Here is a 23,900-nt window from a genome sequence, read left to right on the forward strand (position 1 = left end):
AAAAATGCCCCACATTGTCCTGGCCCTGTATTGTTTCATGAAGCAGTTGGACCTTACTGTATTGCTAGAGGAATCCTTCTGTGAGTTGACCCATGCCTATTTGTTGCTTATAAGCAAGCATAATTTGTGGCATTGCACAACATCATTACTAATGACAGGGCACATTCGTTAAGGCATCAGCCTTTAGCTTCCAATTTCCTGGCTTTGTGGAGCTTGAGCCAATGTGAGATAGCCTTAACTCAGGTCTTAAACCAGCAGGTTTGTTTTATCATTGAATTTCCCTGGTTTTTAAAAAGGAAACACAAACTCAAACAAGCCATTAACTGAGTAGATGGGTACAAATGAATAGATATGTCCCTCTATGTTCAGAATAGCTTACTTCTGAGTAAGATAGCACAGGATTCCAGCATAGGGTTTTCCTTTCCTCCCTCTCTCCATCAGTGGGAGTTACTCCCTCAGCCTTCAAAATTACCTCACTCTTACCTCAAGTTGACAGATTCCTGCTACCCCTCCCTCACTGTCAGAATGCTGACAGGATCCGTGGAACTGAAAACACTGGCAGCGTTCTAGACTCAGAGTGACACTGAGCATGCCCGACAGAACTTCACCAGCAGTTGCTGCCATGAACTTTCATGGAGCAGAAAAACCTTGATAATTTTTAAACTACTGCTCAGAATTTCACCAAACCAATGAAAGGCATACCTCCTCAACAAGCCTGAATAAAGTAGTTTCCCCCAGAATTTGAAAGAAATGTATGATATGCCAAGTCATAGCTTGAATAAAAAGTACAAATGTGTCGATTTCCATCACTTGTTAACTTGCTGTATCTAAGGTAATTTGTATCAGATTAGTTTGAAATTATTCATGATTGTAAACTTCATCAGGTAGATTATGGATGCCACGTTTCAAATTATTAGCTCTACAGATAAGGGACCGGAATTAGATAATGACATCTGAGGTCCTTTCCAGTCCCATGAGTTGATAGTTCTGTGACTCTGAGCCTTACTTTCACAGAAGTTTCCATCGAGGGATTTACATCAGTTAGTCTACAGTCTTATGTACACTTACCTGGGAGTAAGCCCCATTGACCTCAATGGGACTGACTTCTGAGTAGACAGCTTGCATTGCCAGATGAGATAGCAAAATAATGTTAAACGAAGGACCGTACCATTTCAAGCAGAGCCCTATACATCCTTTTCCTGTCTCCTCATTTTTATTTGAACTGTGTTCAGATGGCCTTTCAAAATTCTCCAGCCTATTTGTGGGCAGAGAAATGGCGGGGGGGGGGGGACAATTTCACCAAATTTCTCCAAGGGGAGGAGAAATTCTCCAACAGTTTCTCACAGATAGGACTGAGCACGGGGTCTTTCTTTTTACCTAAGAGTTTTTGTTTATTGCACTGCTTCTGTAGGTGGCAACAGCATCAATTGTGTTGAGGCTTCCACTTTTTTGAGGCAGAATTTTGAATTTCTTTTGGTGGTATTTTGAGCTTACCCTAATCCCTGTGAGCTGGCTGAGGGTGCTGCGCGTTTTCTTTCTCTCTCTATTACACATCTTTCCATTGCTCTGCAGCCTCCCAGGCTACCTGCACTTTCTGAGTTGAAAAAGCCCCATAAGAGGAATTGCCTCATGATGTCTTCCTCATGATGGCTTTAACTGAAGTGTGGGAAGCTGAGGAGGCTACAGGCTGCCACAGAGATTATTGTACAATGACAGACAGGACACTTGTGCACATTCCTCAGCCACCTCACAAGTAAGGTAAGCACAAGAACCCCAAACCCAACCCATGAGAATTTCTCTGACATTTCTCCTTCTTTGAATTTCTTTTCCAAAGCAGCATCTATCAAATGGAATGAGAATGGTAAAAACAATGTGGGAGAAATTTTCGGCACAGCGCTACTTTTTATAAGCAATAGACTTTGGAGGCCTATAATGGCAGAATCTTTTTGTGTGTGTGACTCACCTTAACTAAAGGGGTGCTCCCATAACCCTCTAATTATCATAATAGATGTTTACAAAGATTATTTAAATTCTGCTTACCAATCAGGGCCAGGACATTTTGCTTCCTGAGGGGAAGCACAAGATGCTCCCCTCCCATTCCCTGTAAAGAAGACAACCAGACTGGCAGTTGAATCTTACTTCAACACTGGCAACAAGATGGCATACCGGAGGCAGCAGCTTCCCTTAGGGGATGCAGGGCAGGCTGTGTGGTGCGCACAGTTCTATCCCACAATACCTCACTGCTGTCCCTACTCCCTACCATCTACTGCCCAAGGCTGCCACCTCACTCTACCTAAGGGTAAAGCCAACCCTGTATATAAAAACATGACAGGCTATTTAACAAGTCAAATAAAAAGTCATATCGTCAAGGGAGGAAACTTGAGGCAGGCACAGAACAGAAAGTAAAACAAATCTCATATCAAAATTGTATACGGTATGTGTGGATGTGTGTTTGTGTGTATTTATATAATACACAAAGACACACAATATAGATGAAATAAAAATAGTTCAAATGAACAGAGGTGTTTTATTCTTGCAAAGACCAGCAGTTGATCAATGGCAATTTAATGTGAAAAGTAATATGGGAACCAGTACTTACTGTAAAAGTGTTTACATATATTGTTTGTTTTTCATTGTATGTAGAGTCATGGAGATGCTCTACCTTATATCTTCCAGAGCAGAAATAATAGTTTTTATGCAATGGAGGAAAATGCCACGCTGAACAAAAAAAGGAGACTTTTACAAAGTTGAACGGTGGACATTTATAAGATTTTTTTGTTTGTTTGCAGGCAGTAACAGAACTCAGCTGTTCTGAATTCCAGTTATGTGCCCTGCTAGTATGACCCATTCTATTTCATTCATGAATGATGAATGAGAGCATTTAAAAGGAGATTCTTTCTGTCACAAAGTACAGTAGTTGCACTGCAGGACAGTTGCGAGTTTGTTGGAATACTGATGAGGTGCTTGCAGTGCTGGACTGGGATGCTTCATCTGAAAAAAGGCAGTATAATTTTTCAGTAAAATTACATCTTAAAACTATGTATTCTTTCCTTGGTTACTGCATGAAGAACAAAGTAAAGTTGGGGAGGGAACAAATGAATAGCATGGCTCACAGCTGATTTTTGTAACTAAGCAAGTGCTTGTTTCCATTATCATGCAGTGTATCTGTGCAAACAGACTCTGCATTCACAGTAAAACATATATCACTGTCCCTATTGGTTTAACAACTCTCTTTTGCCAATCTTCCAACATCTTCATCTTTGGTCACTAACCCATCCTCTTGAACAGTGTCTTTTACTACGTAAAATGACATAAACCATCATTAGCTGTGACATAAATGCCTGGCCTTGAAAAGGATCCATCCTTACATGCCAGAATAGTGAAATAAAACTCTGTTACTGCCAGTTAAATTGATCTGGAATTTAATACATTAATCTTTTCCAGAATAGTAATCATGAAGTATAACTAGCCTCAGTTGAGGACAGACAATTCATATCTAATTGAACACAGATAATTTTACTTTCTTTTTGCAATGGCCAAAGATATGGCCCATAGCAGCTTCTCCACTTTAACTGTAATTTAGCACCAGTAGTTCCATCTGGGGATGGAGGTGGAGGTTGGTTCTTTTTAACTTATTGTCAGTTTCATCTGTCTATAAGACAGTCAAGACAGAAATGGCAATAGGATCCTTCTAGGAAAACTGATTCCTCTTAAAGTATCTGCAATGTAGGAAACAATTTGCCCAATTTCTTTAGAAGCTCGATCCATGCTTTGGGCACCACGGGGAATGCAAACTATGGCTTGGCACAATGTCTGAATTGAGCTGCTATCTTCCAATCAATCAGAAGACTGACTTGGGAGCAGGTTTTTGGATGTCCTGTAAAATTGCAAAGACAAAATTTTCTGGCTGGCCAACTAGAAGAGTGCTTGCCTTCGCCTCTAAGTCCTGACAGATCCTGATTCTAATCTAGTAGGAGACAGCACCTGTTTTATTCTCGAGTTTGTCACCATTGATTGCATGCCGATGGGACAGAAATTAAACAGAGTTACACTGGGATTTAAGTGTTTGCACAACACAATGCAATGTGTTGTGCAAATAAACACGCTACTGGAAAGATTTGAGGCTATCCTATATTTACTTGCAAAAAGTAAGGAAGTGTGGATGATACAGCTTTAGAAATGGAAACCTCACACGATTATTTCTTTTCAAAAAGAGCAGCAGCAGTTCTGACTCCTGGAGATGCCAGTAGTGTCCCTTTGATGCAAAATGTCATTGTTTGGATACTCCAAAGTGTCATTGCTGCTTATGATTTAACACATAAACCTACATGTTGAAAGAGGTGCACTACAGTTATTGGGCATTTCTAGTAGGGTGGCCATATGTCCTCTTTTACAGGATGCCTCTATTTGAAGGCATCCTTGAAGGGCTGTCCTGTCCAAGTCTGGTTTAAAGATAAAAAACCATATGAAGGGAGAGCTGGGGCTCTGAAGTTGCCCATCAGCAGTGAGCACCTGGGCAGCAGACCGAAAAGGCAGGCACATACGATACCTGGTGTCAGGCTATGCTATGGTGAGATGTATTTTATTTCTGTTTAAATTAATTAACATGTAATTATTTCTAAATGTGCAACTCTGTATATAAATTAGGATATGAAATTCATTATGCAGATTGGTATCTTCGTTTGTTGATGTATTTCCTCTTTTTTCGGCAATTCATAAGTGGCCACCCTAACTTCTAGTGGTAGCACCTGGAACAAACTTAGTAAAATATTGGATTGCAGTTTGCTTAACACCAGCTGAACCAAGAACCCTTTACTAAATGTACCTTACAGAAATTAACTGAAATAACTGTGGTATTTACAGAGCGCTAGCCAAGTCAATCTGTAGCAAAAACAACAAAGAATCTTGTGGCACCCTAAAGACTAAAATGTTTATTCTGGCATGTGCTTCCATGGACCTTTCAACATTTCATTTCCTTCTAACCTCCCTCTAACCATCCCAATCCCCCCTCATACACACACACTCGTGCGCGCGCACACACACACACACACACACACACACACACAAAGTGCAATCCTATGCATGTTTAGACAGAAAAAAAGTCCTACAGTTCCCAGCATTCCCCAGCCAGCATGGCTGGCTGGGGAATGCTGAGAGTTGTAGAACTTTTTTCTGTCTAAACATGCATAGGATTGTGCCCTAAGGATGTGTGAATCCGGCAAAACCCGAGATCGCTGAAGTTCTCCAAATTCCATCTCGAAAGTTGTTCTGACTTGAGTCCATATCAGATTGCGTGCTTTGTTTTTGTTTTTTCCCCCATGAAATTCCATGCATATTTTCATGCATATTTCCCTACATGTATGCATCAATTGTGCACATCTTTGAAATGTACGCATTCTTCTCCCATTGATTAAGAGTGTATTTGTGTGCATTTTCAAAAGTACGAATTTTTTCATGCACATTTTTCAAATATACACATGCTGTCAAATGAATTTTGGGGGTACACAAATCACGTTGCAAGCATGGAAATGTACAGAGTTCTACCACAGTTTGCGTCCAAGTCCATGTTCAATCTGGAAGATACAAACTGGGTAAATCCTGATCGAAACTGAATTGAAACCAATTTCTCATACATCCCTAATAAATACTGTACAACTTAGGATAAGGCTTCATGCATCTGATGAAGTGGACCCTAGTCCATGCAAAGTTATGCCATAATATGTTTATTAGGGCAGAATCCAACAGGGCGCTTCTGCTCCCATTGATTGTCTTCTGTCCCACCAATTCCGTCACATAAGCGGCCCCCAGCACTTGTGCGACAGAAATTTAGTGCTTCTGGGGCAAAACAAGCAGAAAAGCTCTGGCTATGGGGTGGTATAGAAATGTAATAAATTAATAAATAAAATGCTGGAAGGAGGTAAGTCGACAGAGCTCTGCCAGCCTGCCTCCTTCGAGAAACAAGTGTTTAGGAAGTGCTAAATCCCCCTTGTGAAAGTGGTGGGTCCTGCTTGCACAACGGAATTGGTAGGACCCACTGTTCGCAGAATGGAATCAGCGGGGTGGAAAGGAATCAGCGGGGGCTTAAGTGCCCCGTTGGATTCTGCCCTTCATCTTTTTAGCTTTTTAGCTTTCTAAATTTTTATCTTTGCTGTTGTAAATTTGTATTTTAAACTCCTGTACTGCTGCTAGGTTTTATTGTGGTTGTATTGTTATATTGTGGTTTTAATGTTCTATATATTTTAAATTGTTTTATTGTGTGTTGTTTGGTTTTAATTTTTGTGAACCGCCCAGAGAGCTTCGGCTATTGGGCGGTATAGAAATAAATAAATAAAAATAAAATAAATAAAAATCTTTAAGGTGCTACAAGACACTCAGAAGTGTTCAGCCCAAAGGCCCAGCTTCTTTTAACTCAGTATCTGTTTCGCCTGTCCCCAAAGCAATATTCTGAATTAGCCTGAAAAGAGAGCCATATAATAATCTAACTAACGTTCTTTTATAAGTGTGACCATGTTTTCACCTAAATGTACTAAGCACTGGCAGAGAAAGGTATTGAACTGCTGAATTTACGCAGATGCATGAAGCTCAACAAAGACACCAGGCATTTTGCGCCCTCAAGAAATCTGTATTTTAAAAGCTGCTTTGGCTCTTCATCCCATTGCCTATTTGGTTAAGTTTGATATGTTAGGTTAAAATAATTTTTCATTGGATTCTTGACTATTTAATGTATGCGGAATGTGCTGAAGGTGTAAACCATAACTCGCTAAGCATTCTTACCGCTGTGATGATCTGGAGGATCACAGCAATGCAAATAAGCAGGGTATGACCAGATTTTGGTTATAAGTCATTTATTCGACTCTGTTTCCCCGCTGTTCTCCTTCTTTGCGCTTAGTAGCTGTTAAATCATGTGTGAGTAAGTGTCTGGCTAGAAACCTGTGCTTACTTTTTGTGAGCATCTCTTTAACTTTGTGGCTCAACAGATTAAATATTCTTCATGGGAAAATGGTAGTCACTTGCAAGGAGCAGTGTTGTTTACAGCACGGACTCCACACTCAGGCACCCATTACATACCTGTCTGTCATGGAGCACACAAGGGTACAGGACCCTGCATGGAACCGAGTAGTTATCAACCAAGTAGTAATGAATAATAGCAACTGGAGCACATAATCCCTGGATGCACAGTAGGTGTTAGTGAGGACGAAGAGCCGATGCGCCTACCTCTCCGTATGGGGAGAAGTTGCACTGAAACTCCACATGGGTGGATGACAGCTTGTTCTGCTCCATGCATCCAGGCTGTGATCCTGCCAGGCAAACATGTCCATGGGTGTTTGCCTAGCAGTAGCAATGGTTGGAATGGAGTGTCTGGCTTTTGCCAGTAGAGAACTCACCTGGATGTGGGTGTGAGTGCCACCCCTATCCTGTGTGTGGGAGACACAGTGTCATGGGCAGTGTCATCAGAACATAAGGAGAGCCATGCTGGATCACACCAAGGGTCCATCTAGTCCAGCATTCTGTTCACACAGCGGCCAACCAGATGTTGACTGGGAACCCACAAGCAGGGCATGGGTAAGCTTGATTGAGCGCCTGCTGACGGCCACAGCCCAGCAAGGCCCCACTAACAAGGTGTCACGTTCCTTCGTCCTCTCCCTTCACAATCAACACACTGAGATACCAGGCTTCAGGCTCACTACTTTATTAGTTAACAACCAGGTTCTTTACAAATGCAAATCCTAGGAGACTCTCAGGCTACAAAGGAAACAGCTACTCCTCACAATTATGAATACCAATAGAAGAGCCGATATGGAAGTTAGAGAAGCTGCTGGCAATTTGAACAAGAACTGCCTGGGCAGATTAGCTTAGGAGAGATGCCCCTCCCTTACAATTGCACCGTCCTACATAGGCTATCATGCATAGCTAACTGGGTGGAGCGTCTGAGTGCCGCCTCTAACTTTTCCCACTTTGCTCTGCACCGGACCCTAGCATCCCTCAAGTCACGCCCCTCGCTCTCCTCCTCCCCTGAGACCTGAGTTCTCATGGGGGGGGGGGCTTCAGGTCAAGCCATCTGTGTACCAAGGTCTTGAGAAGAACGCCTTTCCATATCTGAGCTCACAAGGAAGGGAGCCTCCCCCGGTTCTGGCTGTTCCCATTCTGAGTCTGAGCCGCTAACTATCTCCACACGCTCAGATTCATTCCTGACACACGGGCCCCCTGGAGATAGGGATGGATGAAAGTCCCTTACCTGATCCCGCAGCTTGCTTCATGGTGGGGGGGAGGCGCTCCGTCCCTCCCCCCAAAATTCTGGGCGGGGGGGGAGGCGCCCCGTCCCTCCAGGCGCGAAACCTCCTCTCCTGCCGGGACGCAAATGGCGGCGGCCGTGATAGGCTACGTAAATCAGGAAATAGCGTTCCCCTTATTTTCGCCATAGTCTACGTAAATGTTTACGTAGACTACACGTACCAAAATAAGGAATGCAAATGGCGGCGCCCATGGGCGCCGCCATTTGCATACGTGCTTTTTTCTTTTCTTCAAAGTCAGCCGTGATAAGCTACGTAAACATTTACGTAGCCTATCACAGTGTTTTTTGAAAATCTAGCTGTGATAGGCTATGTAAATCTTTATGTAGCCTATCACATTTTTTTTTTTTAACTTGGAAATGGTGGCGGTGGCAGCCGGTCGGAAAACCGGCCGCCGCAGCCTCTGCTGCCGAACCACCGCCGGGAGCCGCCGCCGCCAGGGACATTCGCACAAAGTAAGTCCCATCCCGGGCGGGGGCGGGGGGGCGGACTGTTTCTCCACCAATTTCAGGGAGCCGAATGCATTGGCATTCGGCCTCCCCGAGATTTGTGGAGAAATTCTCTGACATCCCTACCTGGAGTTGCTCCTCTTCATCAGAGCAACCTTCTTGTTCATCATTGTGTGACCCAAATAACAGTGATGGTGCAAAGGAGGAGCAGTAGATGCCATGGCCTACTTGTTCACCAGCTCTCTGTCTGTCAAGCAAGCAAGTGGTAGCAATGGTGAGGATGAGAAGCAATAGCAGCTGGTGACAATGGGGTGAGAAGGTGAGGAAGGGGGCTCATTGAGGGTGCCTTGTCCAAGGGCCATCCAAAACCTGGAGCCAGCACTGCAAAGCTCCGTGCTATTTGGGGGAGAGTGTTGGAGCAATTCAGTTCAGACACATGACCATATTCACAAATGGTAAAGGGGTGTGTAGGGAAGACATGGGAGACAATTACAGCGGTTCTGCTTTGTAGCACAGTTGCCCCCTTCCCTTGTTTTTCTGTCCACTGCACACTGTCCTGGACTCCCCAGTTTTGAGAGTGGAGTGGGGGTTGCTGTTGTATGTTTGCATCTAGAGTCCCAAGATGGGGTACCTGTTAGGATTCTAGGCAAAGGAGTGTTAGCAACGTATTCACGTTCTTGGGAGTGTTCTGGAGACAGGCTGCTTATGCAAAGTGCTCCCTTTTTGTGTGAAGTGTCCTTCTCCCTGTTTCTAACTGCCAAAATTCCCCCTTGTGGGTTCTAAGTGTGCATGGCATGCTGGCCGTATACCCTCTTGCCATGCACTCCTATCATCTAAGTCATGGACTCTGTATGAGGTTTATATACTGGCAGTGTCATGCTGTGGTTTGGTATTGAGTTACACCATATCCTATGCTCTGTTGTTGCAGTGTGGGCAGGGCAGTTGTTGACATTGTTGTTGTTCAGTCAATAAGTCGTGTCCGACTCTTCATGACCCCATGGACCATAGCACGCCAGGCCTTCCTGTCCTCCGCTCTCTCCCGGAGCGTGCTCAAGTTCATATTCATTGCATCGGTGATGCTACCTAGCCATCTCATCCTCTGCCGTCCCCTTCTCCTTTTGCCTTCAGTCTCTCCCAGCATCAGGGTCTTTTCCAGTGAGTGTTGACATAAGGTAGCTATTTTAAATTTCCCACCTCTCCATTCAAGTCAGCCAGGGGAAAATTCTTTGCTCCAGATCCAGGGCTGGTGCAAAAGCTGCTCTATGTGTTGATGGAAGCATAACTGTGATTTGGAGGAACATAAGATACGATGTAAATGTGCTCCTCCCCTGTATGAGGACCACTCATGACTCCATTCCATTTTATCTGTTTCTCTGGTGTACCTTCACTGATGGAACAGCTACATTGACAGTGTACATTGATATGCACCAGCATATCTGGGCAGTTCCATTGTCATGGTAAAGCTCACACTCCTGTAGCATACCGAAGGTTCTGCCAAATCCTGTAACTCCTCAGGTGGCGTAAAGTGAGTGTAAGATTGTGCTGTTCCTCAGGCTGCATGATTAAAACAGTATTCTTTAGGGAGTAAATATGCATCTGGAACAGGATGTTGTCAAATTCTGTTTACAGTTCAGTTCAATCTTGATTGTAATGGAGAAAGCAAATGATCTGCAGCTATCCAGAGACAAAGAAGAAGGTGGGACAAAGAAGAAGCAAATGGAACCAGCAGATAGCCAAGCTTTTTTCTAGCACTAATCCAAACTTAAAGATTCTGGGTAAGACAACGGACAGAAATAAAGTTATCCTTATGTTAGCAAAACCAGGAAGCCAGTTTTAGAAGACACGTGAGGTACAGACATCATTGTTTTAAAATTTCTACAGTTCATTGTGAAATCTGCAAAGCTCAGTCTATTCTGCAATTAATCTTTCACATTGTCAATAATATGAAGCAGAAGATATTAAAAAAATTAAAAATGGCTATTATTTAGCAAAACCGGATGGCAAGACCACTTGGAAATCTAGGTGAAGCCTGCTGTCTTTGCCATTGTGCTTATAAACTGCAGTGGCGCTGCCTGTACTTTTGATACATATCAACCATGTCTGCTGGGAAGGTATTTTCTACATTGTGTATTACCAGTTTCCTCTGAGTGCATCTTCAGAGAATCCTCCTTAATGACATGAATTGTGTGGTGATTTCCTCAAGCCAAACTCTGTGTCTTTTACCATGTGGGTTTTTAATTACTCTTCCTCTCACCACCACCCCACACTTCTCATTTCCTTGTTGAGCTAATTCCATCATTCTGCCAATTCCTATGCAGTGTAGATATATCAACAAACAATGAAGTTCAATTGTATTCTCAAGGAATTTGCTCCTAGGCAGGGGATTTTGTACAGCTAATTTTCTCTGAGGTTTACAGTAACAGCTAGACTCCTTGGAAGCCCCGTTTATAGATGTGTGCCTTAAGGACATATGGATTTAATGAGTCCCCTGGGCTACCCCAGTCAACCTGTTCCCCCAGGCATATATTTTGGAAGCTGTGTGGACTATCTCTGAACTCCTTAGCCAAACTGTAGCATCACAGCAGACATTCTAGTACAAGAATGAGTTGGTGTCTGTGCTCACTGTCCACTTAAAAACGTTGCTTTTCTACATCATTTCATGTGGTTGCCCTCCATTCAAATGAATGTGTGGGGTCGTGGGGGGGAGGCTTGTACAAGTTCACCCCATACCTGAGCCCCCTCCATTGTCTACTTGTTGGACTAACACATTTTCATACAAGCCTATATACAGTCTCTACACCACAAAGCTGTGTGTGCATATTACACAATTTAGGCTTACCCATATTGGCCTCTGTGTGCATAGGTCTCAATGCAAAAATGATGCTCTAAGTGAGGACATAAGAAGGGATCCGTGGTAGAGTGTCTGCACCAAATGGGGGCAAGGCAAGCTGGTGCAATCAGTGCCATTGCAGGTTGTTTCAGTATCTGCATAGAGCTACTGCCTGTTTCCTTCGTGTAGAAAGAGCTAGTATTTGCCATGTGGAATAACGTCACGGAAAACTAAAACATTTCCCTGACTTGCTAAACAGAAGATCTTTCCATGCGAGAAAGTATTTAAATGAAAGAAATTGCCACATGAAAGTAACATGGCAAAAGTATCTTGTTGTAACCCTCCACACTGAAAAATAATGTGCAAAAAACCACTTCATAAATGTGCTTCCCTATCTGGTAACCCTTGGAGTTCCTCCAATTCCATGGAGCAACATCTGCAAGCACAATCTAAACCAGACCCCCACTGGTTTTGATCCACCAAGCCAAATACAGCCCAGTAGCCTTATAATGTAGCCTGCCAAGTTCTTAACCATTCATCTTTTTGTAGTTCCAGGAAGACAGCAAAAACTGTTGATTTATCAAGCACCTGACAGCTGGCTGGGGAGATGCATTATCGGTTTCATGGATCGAAAATCATGCATGCCTAGTCTAAAGGCTGTTGCAGACATTACATTTTGTTGACATGGCCTTTCTGGCCTATTTATTGTATGTAGAGATCCCCTCTGAATGGCTGAATGTTAATTTGCATGCATTTTTATCTCTTGAGGTGCTGCTCAGGCATTTGGGAAGAAACCCAAATGTTATTTCAGGAATGATGCTGATGTGAAATTGGCATGCACCAAATAATTCGAAGGCGACCCTGGGCATGGCTTTTAAGAAATGAGTCTTAAGAACTGTCACAATAAAAAATAGCACATGAAGCTGCCCAGAGAGAACTTTAATACATCACAAAATCAGCTCATGTCTTCCACCTCATATCCATCCCATCTCCATTAATGTTATGATGTTTGCATTAAGGGCACTTTAAATACAGTGTGAAATGTTTAGTTATATTTAGTTATAAATATTTAGTTATACATGGGTTGGATCCATACTTAATCATAGTTAGAGTAGGCCCATTGAAATCAATGGGACTTAAGTTAGGCTTGATTAAATTAAATTTCACTGATTTCAATGAACATACTCGAAGTACAGCTAAGTCTGGATCCAACCCAGGGACTGCAAGCAATAGATGTTAGCTGACTTTGGGTGAATTTTTGGCACCTGGAGATATCCATTTGTAACATAATCTATTCATTTTTAGACCATAACCTTGAATTATTCAAAGCAGCATCTGTGCCTTAGCACCATCTCCTTCTTGGCTTGGTTTGGTACCTTATCCATCTGCTCATTTGTTTTTCTTGCTTTCAGTTCTCCTGCTGCTGCTCACTTGTAAAATTGCTCTTCCTTCTTGATTATTGTTTCTGCTGGTTATTTGAAGCAATAGCCCTGAAAAAGAAGCCAGTAGGCATTATCATAGGCCAAACACCATGCACACCAGCATGGGAAAGCATATCCAAGTAGACCTGGCTATTTTAACCAATGGCATTTTTTCTGTCATTCCATTTTTCAATTTTTCTGGAATTTTCAGGCACTCTCAGTCTTTCTTATGTCTGAGACTGCATGAAAATTCCACCTCAACACATGGATTCAAGCATGCATATGAGATGAGATGCAGATGAGCTGTTGCTGCTGTCACAGTAACTACTGTTAATATAGCTTGAAAGAAACCATGGTAACAACACTGGCTTGCTTGCTGGGTAGGTGGGTCAATGTGAGGGAGTAAACAGTGCCATGTAAAGAAGGTTGCTCTCCAGGGACAGTATGGGTGGATCTGGCAATAGGGGAAGGGGTGATCTCTGAAAACAATGTAGGCGGGGTGGAATTGTGGTTTCTGTAGACCAGGCTGGAGCTAGTGAAGAGGAGGATGCTAATGGCAACGTAGCCATGAGAGGCAGTTGTCAAGGTAGGTAGAATCAATATGGGTTTGGGGGGGAAAGGTGTTATGAGAAGAGTGATGGCATCTATTATGAGAGTACCATTGGTTGAGCAATACTTTAGGCTCCTTAGTTCCTTTTGAAATTTCATAGAGACCTTGTTGGCACTGGTCACTTCTCTGATACCAATACAGTATGAGAGAGACAAACCATATTCTTACTTTTATACTGAAATCATGTAGCATTATGCTTTGCTTAGCAGTATGCTACACTTGAAACTAGCTGAGTAAAATAAATACATTGAGGCAGCTAGACCCCCTACCTTTTCCTTTACATTCAAAATCTCCCAATAAATTACTTCTTGACTCATAGGCAGCTTATTAACTATGAATAACATTTGATCAGCGTATCTAGCTTACATGTTCTTTTCCTATATTGTCAATTTAGAAGAGAAGAATTCTGTGGCTTTTATTTTAAGTAACTGAACTTTTTGTTCCAGTGCAATGAAAATGACCAAATTAAACACTACCACTCCATTTTTATACTCCTGGTTATAACACTGTCTCGGTGACACTTTCTGACTTCAAATAATGTCATTTTGAAGTAGAGATGGGGGATTTTCCTTCAGAATTATTGTCAGTAAGCTGTTGGGAATGGCCTCGATAGACTGATAATGGCACCTATTTCTGCTGAATTCGGTATGTTTTATGTATTGTATACTTTGTATAGACTTGCCTACAATGTACATTTTAAACATCCAAAACATCTGGAGGGCCACAAGTTGTGCACCACTGTTCTCTATATAAATACATGTCACAATAGCTTTATTTGGGTGCTGTTCCCCCATGTGTAGTCAAATGTGTTCAGGAGGAGCAGAGCCATGTGCTGCTTCCAAGGTTCCTGCACCTACCACGCCACCTTGACCTTCGTGTCTTCAACAGAAAGGTCCCAAGGGGCCATCACACATTGAAAAAAAATGCATAAAGACTCCCTCTTCAGACCGTCCCATGTTTAGCACGATGGTTGGAGGTGGAGCTGACACACGTGGGGATATAGAGGGCTAGTGTGTGCACCCTATTTCCTCTCTCCATGTATTTTGACAACACCTGGAAGCCTGCATAGGGTCAGCGCCTCTCTAAGATAGATGTTTAAAAGTGTACAGTACTACAGTAAAATACTTTCCACTAGTTTGGAAAAGTATAATAATGAGTTTTAACAGTTTCAAATGTGAATATTGGCTTGCTTCTCTTTGTATTGAAATTTGCATCTGTGATAAGCCTTGTTAAAGTGATTCAGCTATAAGACTATTGCATGATTACTTTGAGTTCATGTTACTGGATTTCAATTAAATTTCAGTGCTTTAAACTTAGAAGTCATGTTAAATTAGTTTTCATTAAAGAATGTTGAATTTCAAATCCACAATCTTTATAAATGATCAGTTTTGCTAGGGAGCATTTGAGTGTCTGTGCCAGCATTTTAAACATTGGCATTTGGGTGTTTTAGTTTTGAAAATTAAAGATTAGAATTACATTCCTCAGATATGGAGTTCACTTTGGATATTATTTCAGCTCAAGCTGAAACTTGAGCCAATGGCCATCTTGACACTTGGAGAGCAATTATAAAAACATGTTGTGACATCAGAGGGCTTGGCTTTCCTTTGCTTTATGGTAAGTCTGCACCAGCCTATGTATAACAGCTGACCAGGATTCAAGGCACCTTCCATTTTGGCAGGTGCCTAGGACTGCAAAAACAAGGTAGCTACTCTGACAGGCCAAATCATGTGGCTAATGGGCTGCGTCTAGCTTGGTGGGTCACAGGATGTACAGACCTTGCCAAGAGGAAGAGCATAAAAAGGGCAGAGACATTCCTTTGAGGGCCATTCACAACTGAACCAAGTAGGTTTCAGATCTAAAACTGCTGCAGAAGATGTATGGTGGGTTAAACGACTCTACGGAGAGGATTAAAGATCATAGTTGAAAAGTTACGTGTGAGCAACCAGTCAGGTGCAATAATTGTGAATGTTACACAGCTCTGTGAATTTCAGTGGTTCTGAGATCTCATGAAGATAGGCAGAGTAAGCAGATAGAACTGAGGCAGAGGAGGAAGGCATCTGGTGACACAGAAGGCTTGGACAATGCATTGGGAATCAGCATCCTTGGGCCCATTGCTGACCTCCAGAGCCTTTGGCTGTACTCCTTCATTTCCTCCTCGCTGTGGCTGCCTGTTCACCTGGTCCTTTCAAGCAATGATACAATCACGGGGTGTGCAAATAGCAACAAGAAGGAGAAGAAGAAGCAGCCTCCACCAGCCTGGCCCTCTCCTGGGCAATGATGCAGATTAGATCCACAGGGGAGAGGGCAAGTGAATGGACAGTGCTGAGAGAGGCAAGGAGGTGGGTCTACTAAGGGAAGAGGGCTTGCTGACAGCATAGTGCCCAATCCCTCCTCCCCCTGCTCTCCCCCCCCCAAAAAAAAACCTGAAGCCAACACTGCAGTCTGCTAGATTGTTATGCCCTCGGGTAGTGTACTTTTAGGTTATTGCAATCCCAGAACATGTGCTGAGTGTGCAGGTTTAGGTTTTGCCACATGGGGCCATGGATCATTCCACATTTCATATAATGGAATCAGAATTTGACATGGATACAGCGTTGCTGTCTTGTAGTGCTTAAAGCAAGGCTCTGGTATAGTGGCCAAATGAAGTACGGGCAATGGTTTAGTGGATTAGTTAGTTGTGGGTCAGCATGTCCAAAGTCATTCTGATTTCTTTCCAAGCTCTTCTCTACCTCAAAAATCAAAAGGAAAAACATTTTAAAAATTCTGCTATGCAAAGAACAAGCTGATTTTACGTGAACTGCTAGCTGACTATTCTTAAGAGAGCATCTTGATAGGAGGGTTCCCCCTTAGATAAATGGGTTCAAGTAAAGCAGGAAAAAGACAACTGAAGAAAATAAGGTGACCTTTTCAGAGAGAAAGAAGCCATAAATCTGTAAAACTGGAAATACCTGGGACAGCTAAAAGAAACGGGCATGAATACATAGGCAAAAAGTCCTTTTGTGAATCGCACACTTAAGAAGAGCTTTACTCTACAAGGCAGAAATTACTTGCATATCCCAGATGCCAATTATGATGAGTGAATGTTGTTTTATTTGCTTTCCTGAAGTCATACCTTTCAAGAGCTAGAAATGTGAAGGATTTATTGCGGACTATTAGAACACACACACTCACACTCTATTAAAATAGTTCCAACACAGAGCATTGAATGTTCTTTGTGTGATTTGTACTGAATTTGTTTTTCCATTGGGCTTGTCATTCCAAGTGCATAATGGCAATATCTATCTACAGGAAAATTATCATGGTGGTTTAACATCCTCAGGAATTGCTGCATGTGTTTTACTTATGTTTGGGTTACCAGAAATTGATTTATATAAGTGATAATTTCAGTGTGTGCTTATTCTATAGTTTTACATTTAAAAAAATGATTTCTATCTTACCTCATTCCAAGAGCTCTGAGTGGGACAGGAGGCAATGTTTAAAAACAAAGCAGTAAATACAGTAGAACAAAATGCTCACTAAATAGTAATACTATGTCAAAACATTTCTTCTGGAAATGTTCAGACTGAGGTATGGTGTACACAAATAGTAGGTCATCTCATAAAATTGTCCTAGCCTTGTATCATTTTACACTCCAGGTGGTAGATGCCATGTCTGAATGTCTCCTACCCACCCACCCCCATACATAAAATACTAGCGTATCAACTCTTCTCCCTAACATCTATTCTCTATCCACAGGGAGGTGTTTGTTTTTAATGGGAGAGCATTCAATCATACAGGTCTCTCTCTCCCTGTCACGCACGCACATACGCACGCGTACACACACTTGGAGTATGAAATAATACAATCCAGGAATTGCTGTTGGTAGAGACTGGGCCTTATATTTTCACTAGCAACCAGCAGAAAGGTGTTCCATAGATTGTGCCTATGTTTATATAAGATTAGCAGGGCCAGCCCTAACATTAGCCACAGTGAGTCACCTCAGGCAGCAGAGGCTGGGAGGTGGCAGCAAGGTGTTGGAGGAGATTGCTGTGGGCCATGCAGACTGCTCTGCACCCTGTAAGTTAGCCTGCAGCCTTCAGGAGCAGTGGAGAATGCTATCCCATTATCACTGTTGAAGACAGATCAATCTGCCAGTCCTGTTGCCATTTGTACATGGAAAGGGAGGGGGCACCATCTTGTCCTTCACCTCAGGCAGCAAAAGGTTTTGGACCGCCACTGAAAATTAGTAACATATGCCAGTTGAGGCCAGGCATCAATTTCTTCCCCTCCCATTTCCCTTCCCCAGCTCAGCTGCTATATTCACTATGGCAGAGTACAATAAGCTGAACAGGGGGATGCCAGTTCTTGAGCTTGGCGAGATAGGATTCTAAAATACCTCAGTGCCGTTCTGCCGATGGCCTGCAGTTCCAGATTTTAAATAAGAATTTCTTTGGATAGAATCTTAGGATAATCATCTGAGGATTAGTAAGCAAAACATTGGTGACCTTCCCAACTTATCTTATTCCTGATACCACCTGCTGCTGTTAATAATAACGGAAATGTCTGGAACCAGAAAGTTGGTGTTTTGAAAGCAACAATAAACTTTTTCAGTTTTGTTTTATCTGCTTTTGCAAAATTGAACACTGAGCATCTGAGGCTGTGAGAATTTTTTTTCAAAGACCTTGATGTCTCAAGGCCATTGCCTAGTTTCATCCCCTTGTTTGTGCAGCACCATTTCGGCACCATTGTTTTATTTTTGCTTGTGCTTAATAGTGTTTGATGACAATTACAAGTTCCCCTTGGGATTGCTACTGTTGTGTTCAATTACAGACTGAAGGTTTGATGATCAGAAATACTGTTCAGACACAGCTGCAGTCAGAATGAATGGAAATTGAAGGTGCCATGCACCCTTGGAAATGAGACCCCTGACACCACTCATTTCTTTTAATGATTCAGACCTGACTTGTAGTTTGAAGCCAATGACTTTCATAACTCCCCTTGAGTATCCAGCCACAGAAAATAATGAAGTCATATTGGATCTGGACTATTAAATTAACTCTCACCCTAACCACATCACTGATAGAAATTGATTGGATTTTAATCTTTCTGACATTACAATTAAAATGCATATTTAAAAAGAACCTTCAGGCTTTGTTTATATAATTGGAACATGGCACCTTGAGAAAGGTCTGGGGCCTCAGTTCTATGGGATATCCTGGAGGATACAAACACAGTGTGCTGTAGCAACAGCCATGGCCAAGGTGAAATTTCCAGAAATCTTTACATCTCTGCAATGAATTTTGAGGAGCCTATAATGATCTTTGGTATGTTGAATTGTGAGTTTCGACTTCACACTGTGTTGATTGAAGAGGGGAGATCTTCTAAACACAACATTGGAAAAAAACATGCCACAAAAAGTTGAAGGGTGGGCAGATCTGGGAAGTAAATAGGAATGGGGCGGATCGATCTATTTTGGTTTCTCGTTTTTCAGGCCTTCAGTTCATTCCACTGTTTCCACATCAGTTTGGTATGTATTTTTTTTAGTCTGTGTGGAAATTCGTATGGATTTTTGTTCTCCTTTCTCAACATATAGGCATTTTTGTACATACTTCTAATATACATATTTTTGGTTTGGAGAACTGAATCACAAAATCTGGAGAACTGTAAATGCCAGAGGGCAACTGCATTCCATTTGCATATTGATTCAGGAAGTACAAAGTTGGTAAATTTGTTCCAATATGTGAACTAAATGGAATTATCCCCCATTCCAAAAGTAGCAGAGGTGGTGATGGTGGTCACTCTACCTGTAAGGGTGGCTGACATATCACTCATATAGGGAAGTTGGTAAGGGCATTTGTAGAGGAGATTCAGTATTTGAGCTAAGAGTTACACATCTCCTTGTACCTACCTATTCTCCTCTGCATATGGCTTGCCCCCTGCATTAACGTTACAGGTTTAACATGGGGTTGAGAACCCTATGTTTGCCTTATAAATGTATTGTTCTTTCCGAGTGTAGTATACAAAATATTAGTAACAAAAAGTGTCATATGACAGTTGCAGGATATGTTCGCTGATGGTTCAGTTTGGTTCGTTGTTACTTTAACAACCGCTGTCAGCTGGATGCGGAGGTCAGAGTAATGGCACATAGGGAATTTGTTAAATGTGTAGATGCCTGTACTTTTCTATATATACCTATATGGACTGACAAGATTTTTAGAGGGTAAAGTGACAGCAGACAAATGCTTATTAATCCTCTCAAAGTGTCAAGAAATGCCATTCTCTCCTTTTTTTTCATTATTTTTGGGTGTGTGAGGACTTTGAGTCTCCCATTCATAGAGCATTTCCTGTCTGTATTTTTTTTAATGTAGCATTAGATCATGATGTCTTTTGTTAATTTTATAAGTTAAAGAATAAAACTTAAAAATTTAACACAGACATCACTATTTTTTTCTATAAGCCAAGATAAGATGTATTTATAAACCATTTGGATACCTGTTACACATGTCAAAAACACTCTAAAGATTTCTTCTAAATCTCTTACCAAATTGTCCGATTTCCTCTGGAATTCCTCTCGGTTTCACATTATACTTTCTTATCTGTGTATCCAACTGTTCCCAACTAAATATGTTGCTTTGTAGTTACTTCTTGAATTGCAATTTTACATTTTTCATCAGTAGCTTTCATCTTAATACAAATTTTTTTCTGTTGTTAAACGTTGACTTGCAATTTTTACAAGTGTCATATCCTTTATGATAAAATAAAACAAGTTTATATTTGTTGAACTTATCCTTTCCTCCAATTTCTTTTCTCTTTCTTGAATTAATTTTCCTGTTCTTTCTTCTCCTTGTTTAACTTGCCTTCTAATAATATTTCCAATATTTTCTTTCTGTGTGTGTCTTTCTCTTCTCTCCTTTCCTCATTAGCAAATAAATCCTTAATATCCTCTGCCATTAATTGTACATTCTCTTTCCTGTCTCTTTCTTAGGTGCCATGCTAAAACAGTAATTAATTTTGCAGAGAATCATTTCTCAGTGAAGGAGCCAGGGCTGCTCAGCCTTGCAGGAGAGGTTGATGGAGGTGGCAGCAGACATAGGATGCTGCTCTCCCGCATTCTCCGCGTCCCACTAGGTTATAAGAATTATATATGAAGCCCTAAGGCCAGATGTATAGCTAAGTATTGAGCCAGCCTGTTGTTTTCCTCCTTAGTGATTCAGCAGAAGGAGCACTGGTGCATAGTCATTCTGAAAATGGCCATCTTTATTAGAGCTAGTTGAATAAGTCTCAGCAGTAACAAGATTCCAAGGCATGTTCTGAAGACACATGAATCAGCAAATGTCCTGAAGTTAAGCAGAAGGTCTGGCACATGGCACATGTCTGAATGAGAGACCTCCTAGGAACCCCTATTTATATCTCCTTGAGTTTCATTATGGAAGAGAGGCAGCAAGATAACTGAAAGAGAATAAATACGATTTATCCTCACTTCTAATACAAAATAGTGTGTTTTCTGGAGAGGTGGTGGTTTGATCTGTTTGCTACTTCTTAAATTGCTCTGATGTGCCTCTTTACTCTCTCATTATCTCAAACTAGTTAATCATATTGTTGCTGAATATTATTCTAGTAGGACCTATTGTCAATGATTTATTAATATTTTTATTTACCTATTTTTTTTTAGCCAGTGAGACCTGCAACGATTTCCACCCAATGTTCTTCACACACGACAGGTCATTCGAAGAGTTCTTCTGTATTTGCATCCAGTTGTTGAATAAGACATGGAAGGAGATGAGAGCAACTTCTGAAGACTTCAACAAGGCAAGATTATTGGGAAGGAAACATTCTGAAACATATACCACTTTCTTGGCTTATCCTTTATAGAATGTCATATGTGTTCTCTGGGCTAGTTTGGAAGGTGATTCAAATGTCTGAGGAAGGGAGTGAAAAATGCTGTCGAGTTCAATCTGCATTTACACTGGATCAACTGCACTAGTGGAAGTAGACTTCCTCACCTCCTCCTCTTCCCACAGCAGCACCTCCAGTCTTGTGAAAATGCTACACAGATGATCAGGGAACCCTGGTGATGGGGTGAGTTGAGGTGTTGGGAGGAGAGTTCCCCAAAATTTGGGCAGACAGACTTTCTACAAACAGAGCCCTTCCTCTCACAGAAGGCAGTCCCTGGATCCAACCTTATGTCCTCTCATGAGATTGTACCATTTATTTGAAAGAATCCCCTCAAAATTTTCCTGCACATGGAAAATGTACATGTTGGGAGGCTTCCAACTTTCTCCCTGAGACAGTAGCCATACATCTGCAGGGAGCTTATGCCATGAGGGTGCTTTCAAAAGAAGTGCGATCCTCTATAACTTCTGCCTCTGAGGTAGTACAGTACAATGAGAGGACTGTACCATGTGCCTTCATAATGGCTTGAATTGGCATTTAGTAAACGAGGAGCCACTGTACACCTAGGGCAAAGGCATCTTGTATAAAAACTTGAATTTCACCCCAAAGTTTGGAGGAAATGTGACAAAATATAGCTTGAAAGGAAAACAGAATTTACGTTGCTATTATTGCTTCTGAAGTTCTAAATAACTGATGGGAAATAGTGGAACAACTGTCTCTTTATGAGGCATTTTTCTTCTGTTATATAGGTTGCATGCTAATATGTTAAAACTTTGAGTAGACAAAATTATGCTTCAGTTTAAATATTTGGAAGATTTCAGCAATCTTCTGAAATGCATTAGGAGATTTAGCACTGTAAGGTGAGCTCTCGGAAGAGATTTGAATAGTCAAATGGAGCAGTACCCTCTTGCTGTTCAAAAGCTAGTCAGTGATTGTGGTTTTGGCCCAAGTTTTGTTGTTACTACTGATAAGAGCTGGCATCAGAGGTAGACATCGTTGGGCACCTGCCAAGACCCCCCACCCTAGGAGATGCCCACTGACAAGAGGCCCCTGGAGTTGTTCCTCCTCTTTACCATTGCAACCTGGTTGTTCACCTGCCTCTTCCTCTAGCCCAGAAAATGGTGGTGGCGAGAAGGAGGAGCAGTAGATGCCACTGCTTACTTGCTCACTGGTTCACTGTCAAGCAATCAAGTGGTAGCAAAGATGAGAAAGAGCAATAGCAGCTGGTGGCAATGATGGTGAGATAGTAGACTCACTGAGGGAGGGGACCCATTGTGGGTGTCTTGCCCAAAGGCCCTCCAAAATCTGGAACCGATGCCGCTGCTCGTTCTGGGTATTATCAGTGGCAAATAGCATATAGTTAGCTGATAACGGTGGCTGCCAGCCAAAGACATTTATGCTGTTGTCTGACTTCTGATCATTTGCTCTAGGCTTGGCAGTGAGAAGGCACTTAAATGAAAAATGAATGTTGAAATCTCTAGTGGGTTGCATGTTCTGAAGAGTGTGCAAGGCATTTATATTGGTATCACTCTTGGATAGCTACTTATGCTTAATGTCTAAGCATCTACTTCCCAAAAAGTAGACTTTGTGGGTTTGTCAATTCCAGAACTGGAAAATGAAGCTGTGTAATTTTCTCTCATATTTTGGAGTTCAGGTACAGCCTGTAAAGTTTTTAGCATGCCATCAGCATCAAGTTTTCTTGCTTTCACCTTTCCAGTCCTTAAGAACGGGGGGTGGTGGTGGTGGTGGTTCAGCAACCTTATTGCAACAACAGTATATTTAACTACCACTTCCATATATTTTTTTTATTCCCATGAACTGTGTGTGAGAGAGGGGGAGGGAAAGTGATAATCCCATATCAGATTTGATTGCAATTACAGAATATTGGATTCTGGCTCCCGGGACCCAAATATCTTCTGTAAAGCTACTCAGCCAGTTTTAGTTTTTAATCATAACTGAAGAAGGAAGAGCTCTTTCATTTAAATTTTCATTAATCAAACAAAATTGTCTATTCTAATCTAGAGGTAGCAGGGTTTTTTCAGTCTGCTTGAGCCTCTGTGCACAGTTATGGCTTTCTCTTCCGGGAGGACAATTGTAGTTCTTCTGTGGTTTGGCTGTTACCTTCCCCATTAGTTCAACTTTTTAAAAACTTTATTCCCAATGCTGTGACATACCAAAGAAATTTTACTCTGGTGTGTCAAATTTCTCTAAAATTCCTCATGTACTTTGAACCACCTTATGTGAGGTAAGCAATAACTAGAGTTCATTATTTCTTTTTTTCTTAAACTGCCTTGTAAAGAGACATTTTTGATCTCCCTTTCATTAAATCTTGGCTATGGCTGTGACAATAACATGTCCTAGGAAGAGGCACATAACTTTCCTTCCTCTTAACAGTTGGCTCTTGCTGTAGCCTTTGCTTTTGCTCTT

The 23,900-nt window shown here is 41.7% G+C and overlaps 1 protein-coding gene across 3 annotated transcripts in view; it reads left to right on the top strand.

The window, feature by feature from the left end:
• Positions 1–23,900, top strand: part of ELMO1 (engulfment and cell motility 1) — a 405,171-nt gene that overhangs the window by 254,298 nt on the left and 126,973 nt on the right. For all 3 annotated transcript variants that reach the window (XM_084857863.1, XM_084857865.1, XM_084857864.1), the window contains one exon: positions 21,253–21,389. In XM_084857863.1, coding sequence (XP_084713989.1) covers positions 21,253–21,389 — 137 coding nt within the window. The remainder of the gene's footprint in view (positions 1–21,252; positions 21,390–23,900) is intronic.

Source organism: Heloderma suspectum, chromosome 5, assembly GCF_057233095.1.
Source record: "Heloderma suspectum isolate Gila_16-S chromosome 5, 16-S_ref, whole genome shotgun sequence".
Classification (NCBI taxonomy): Eukaryota; Metazoa; Chordata; class Lepidosauria; order Squamata; family Helodermatidae; genus Heloderma; species Heloderma suspectum.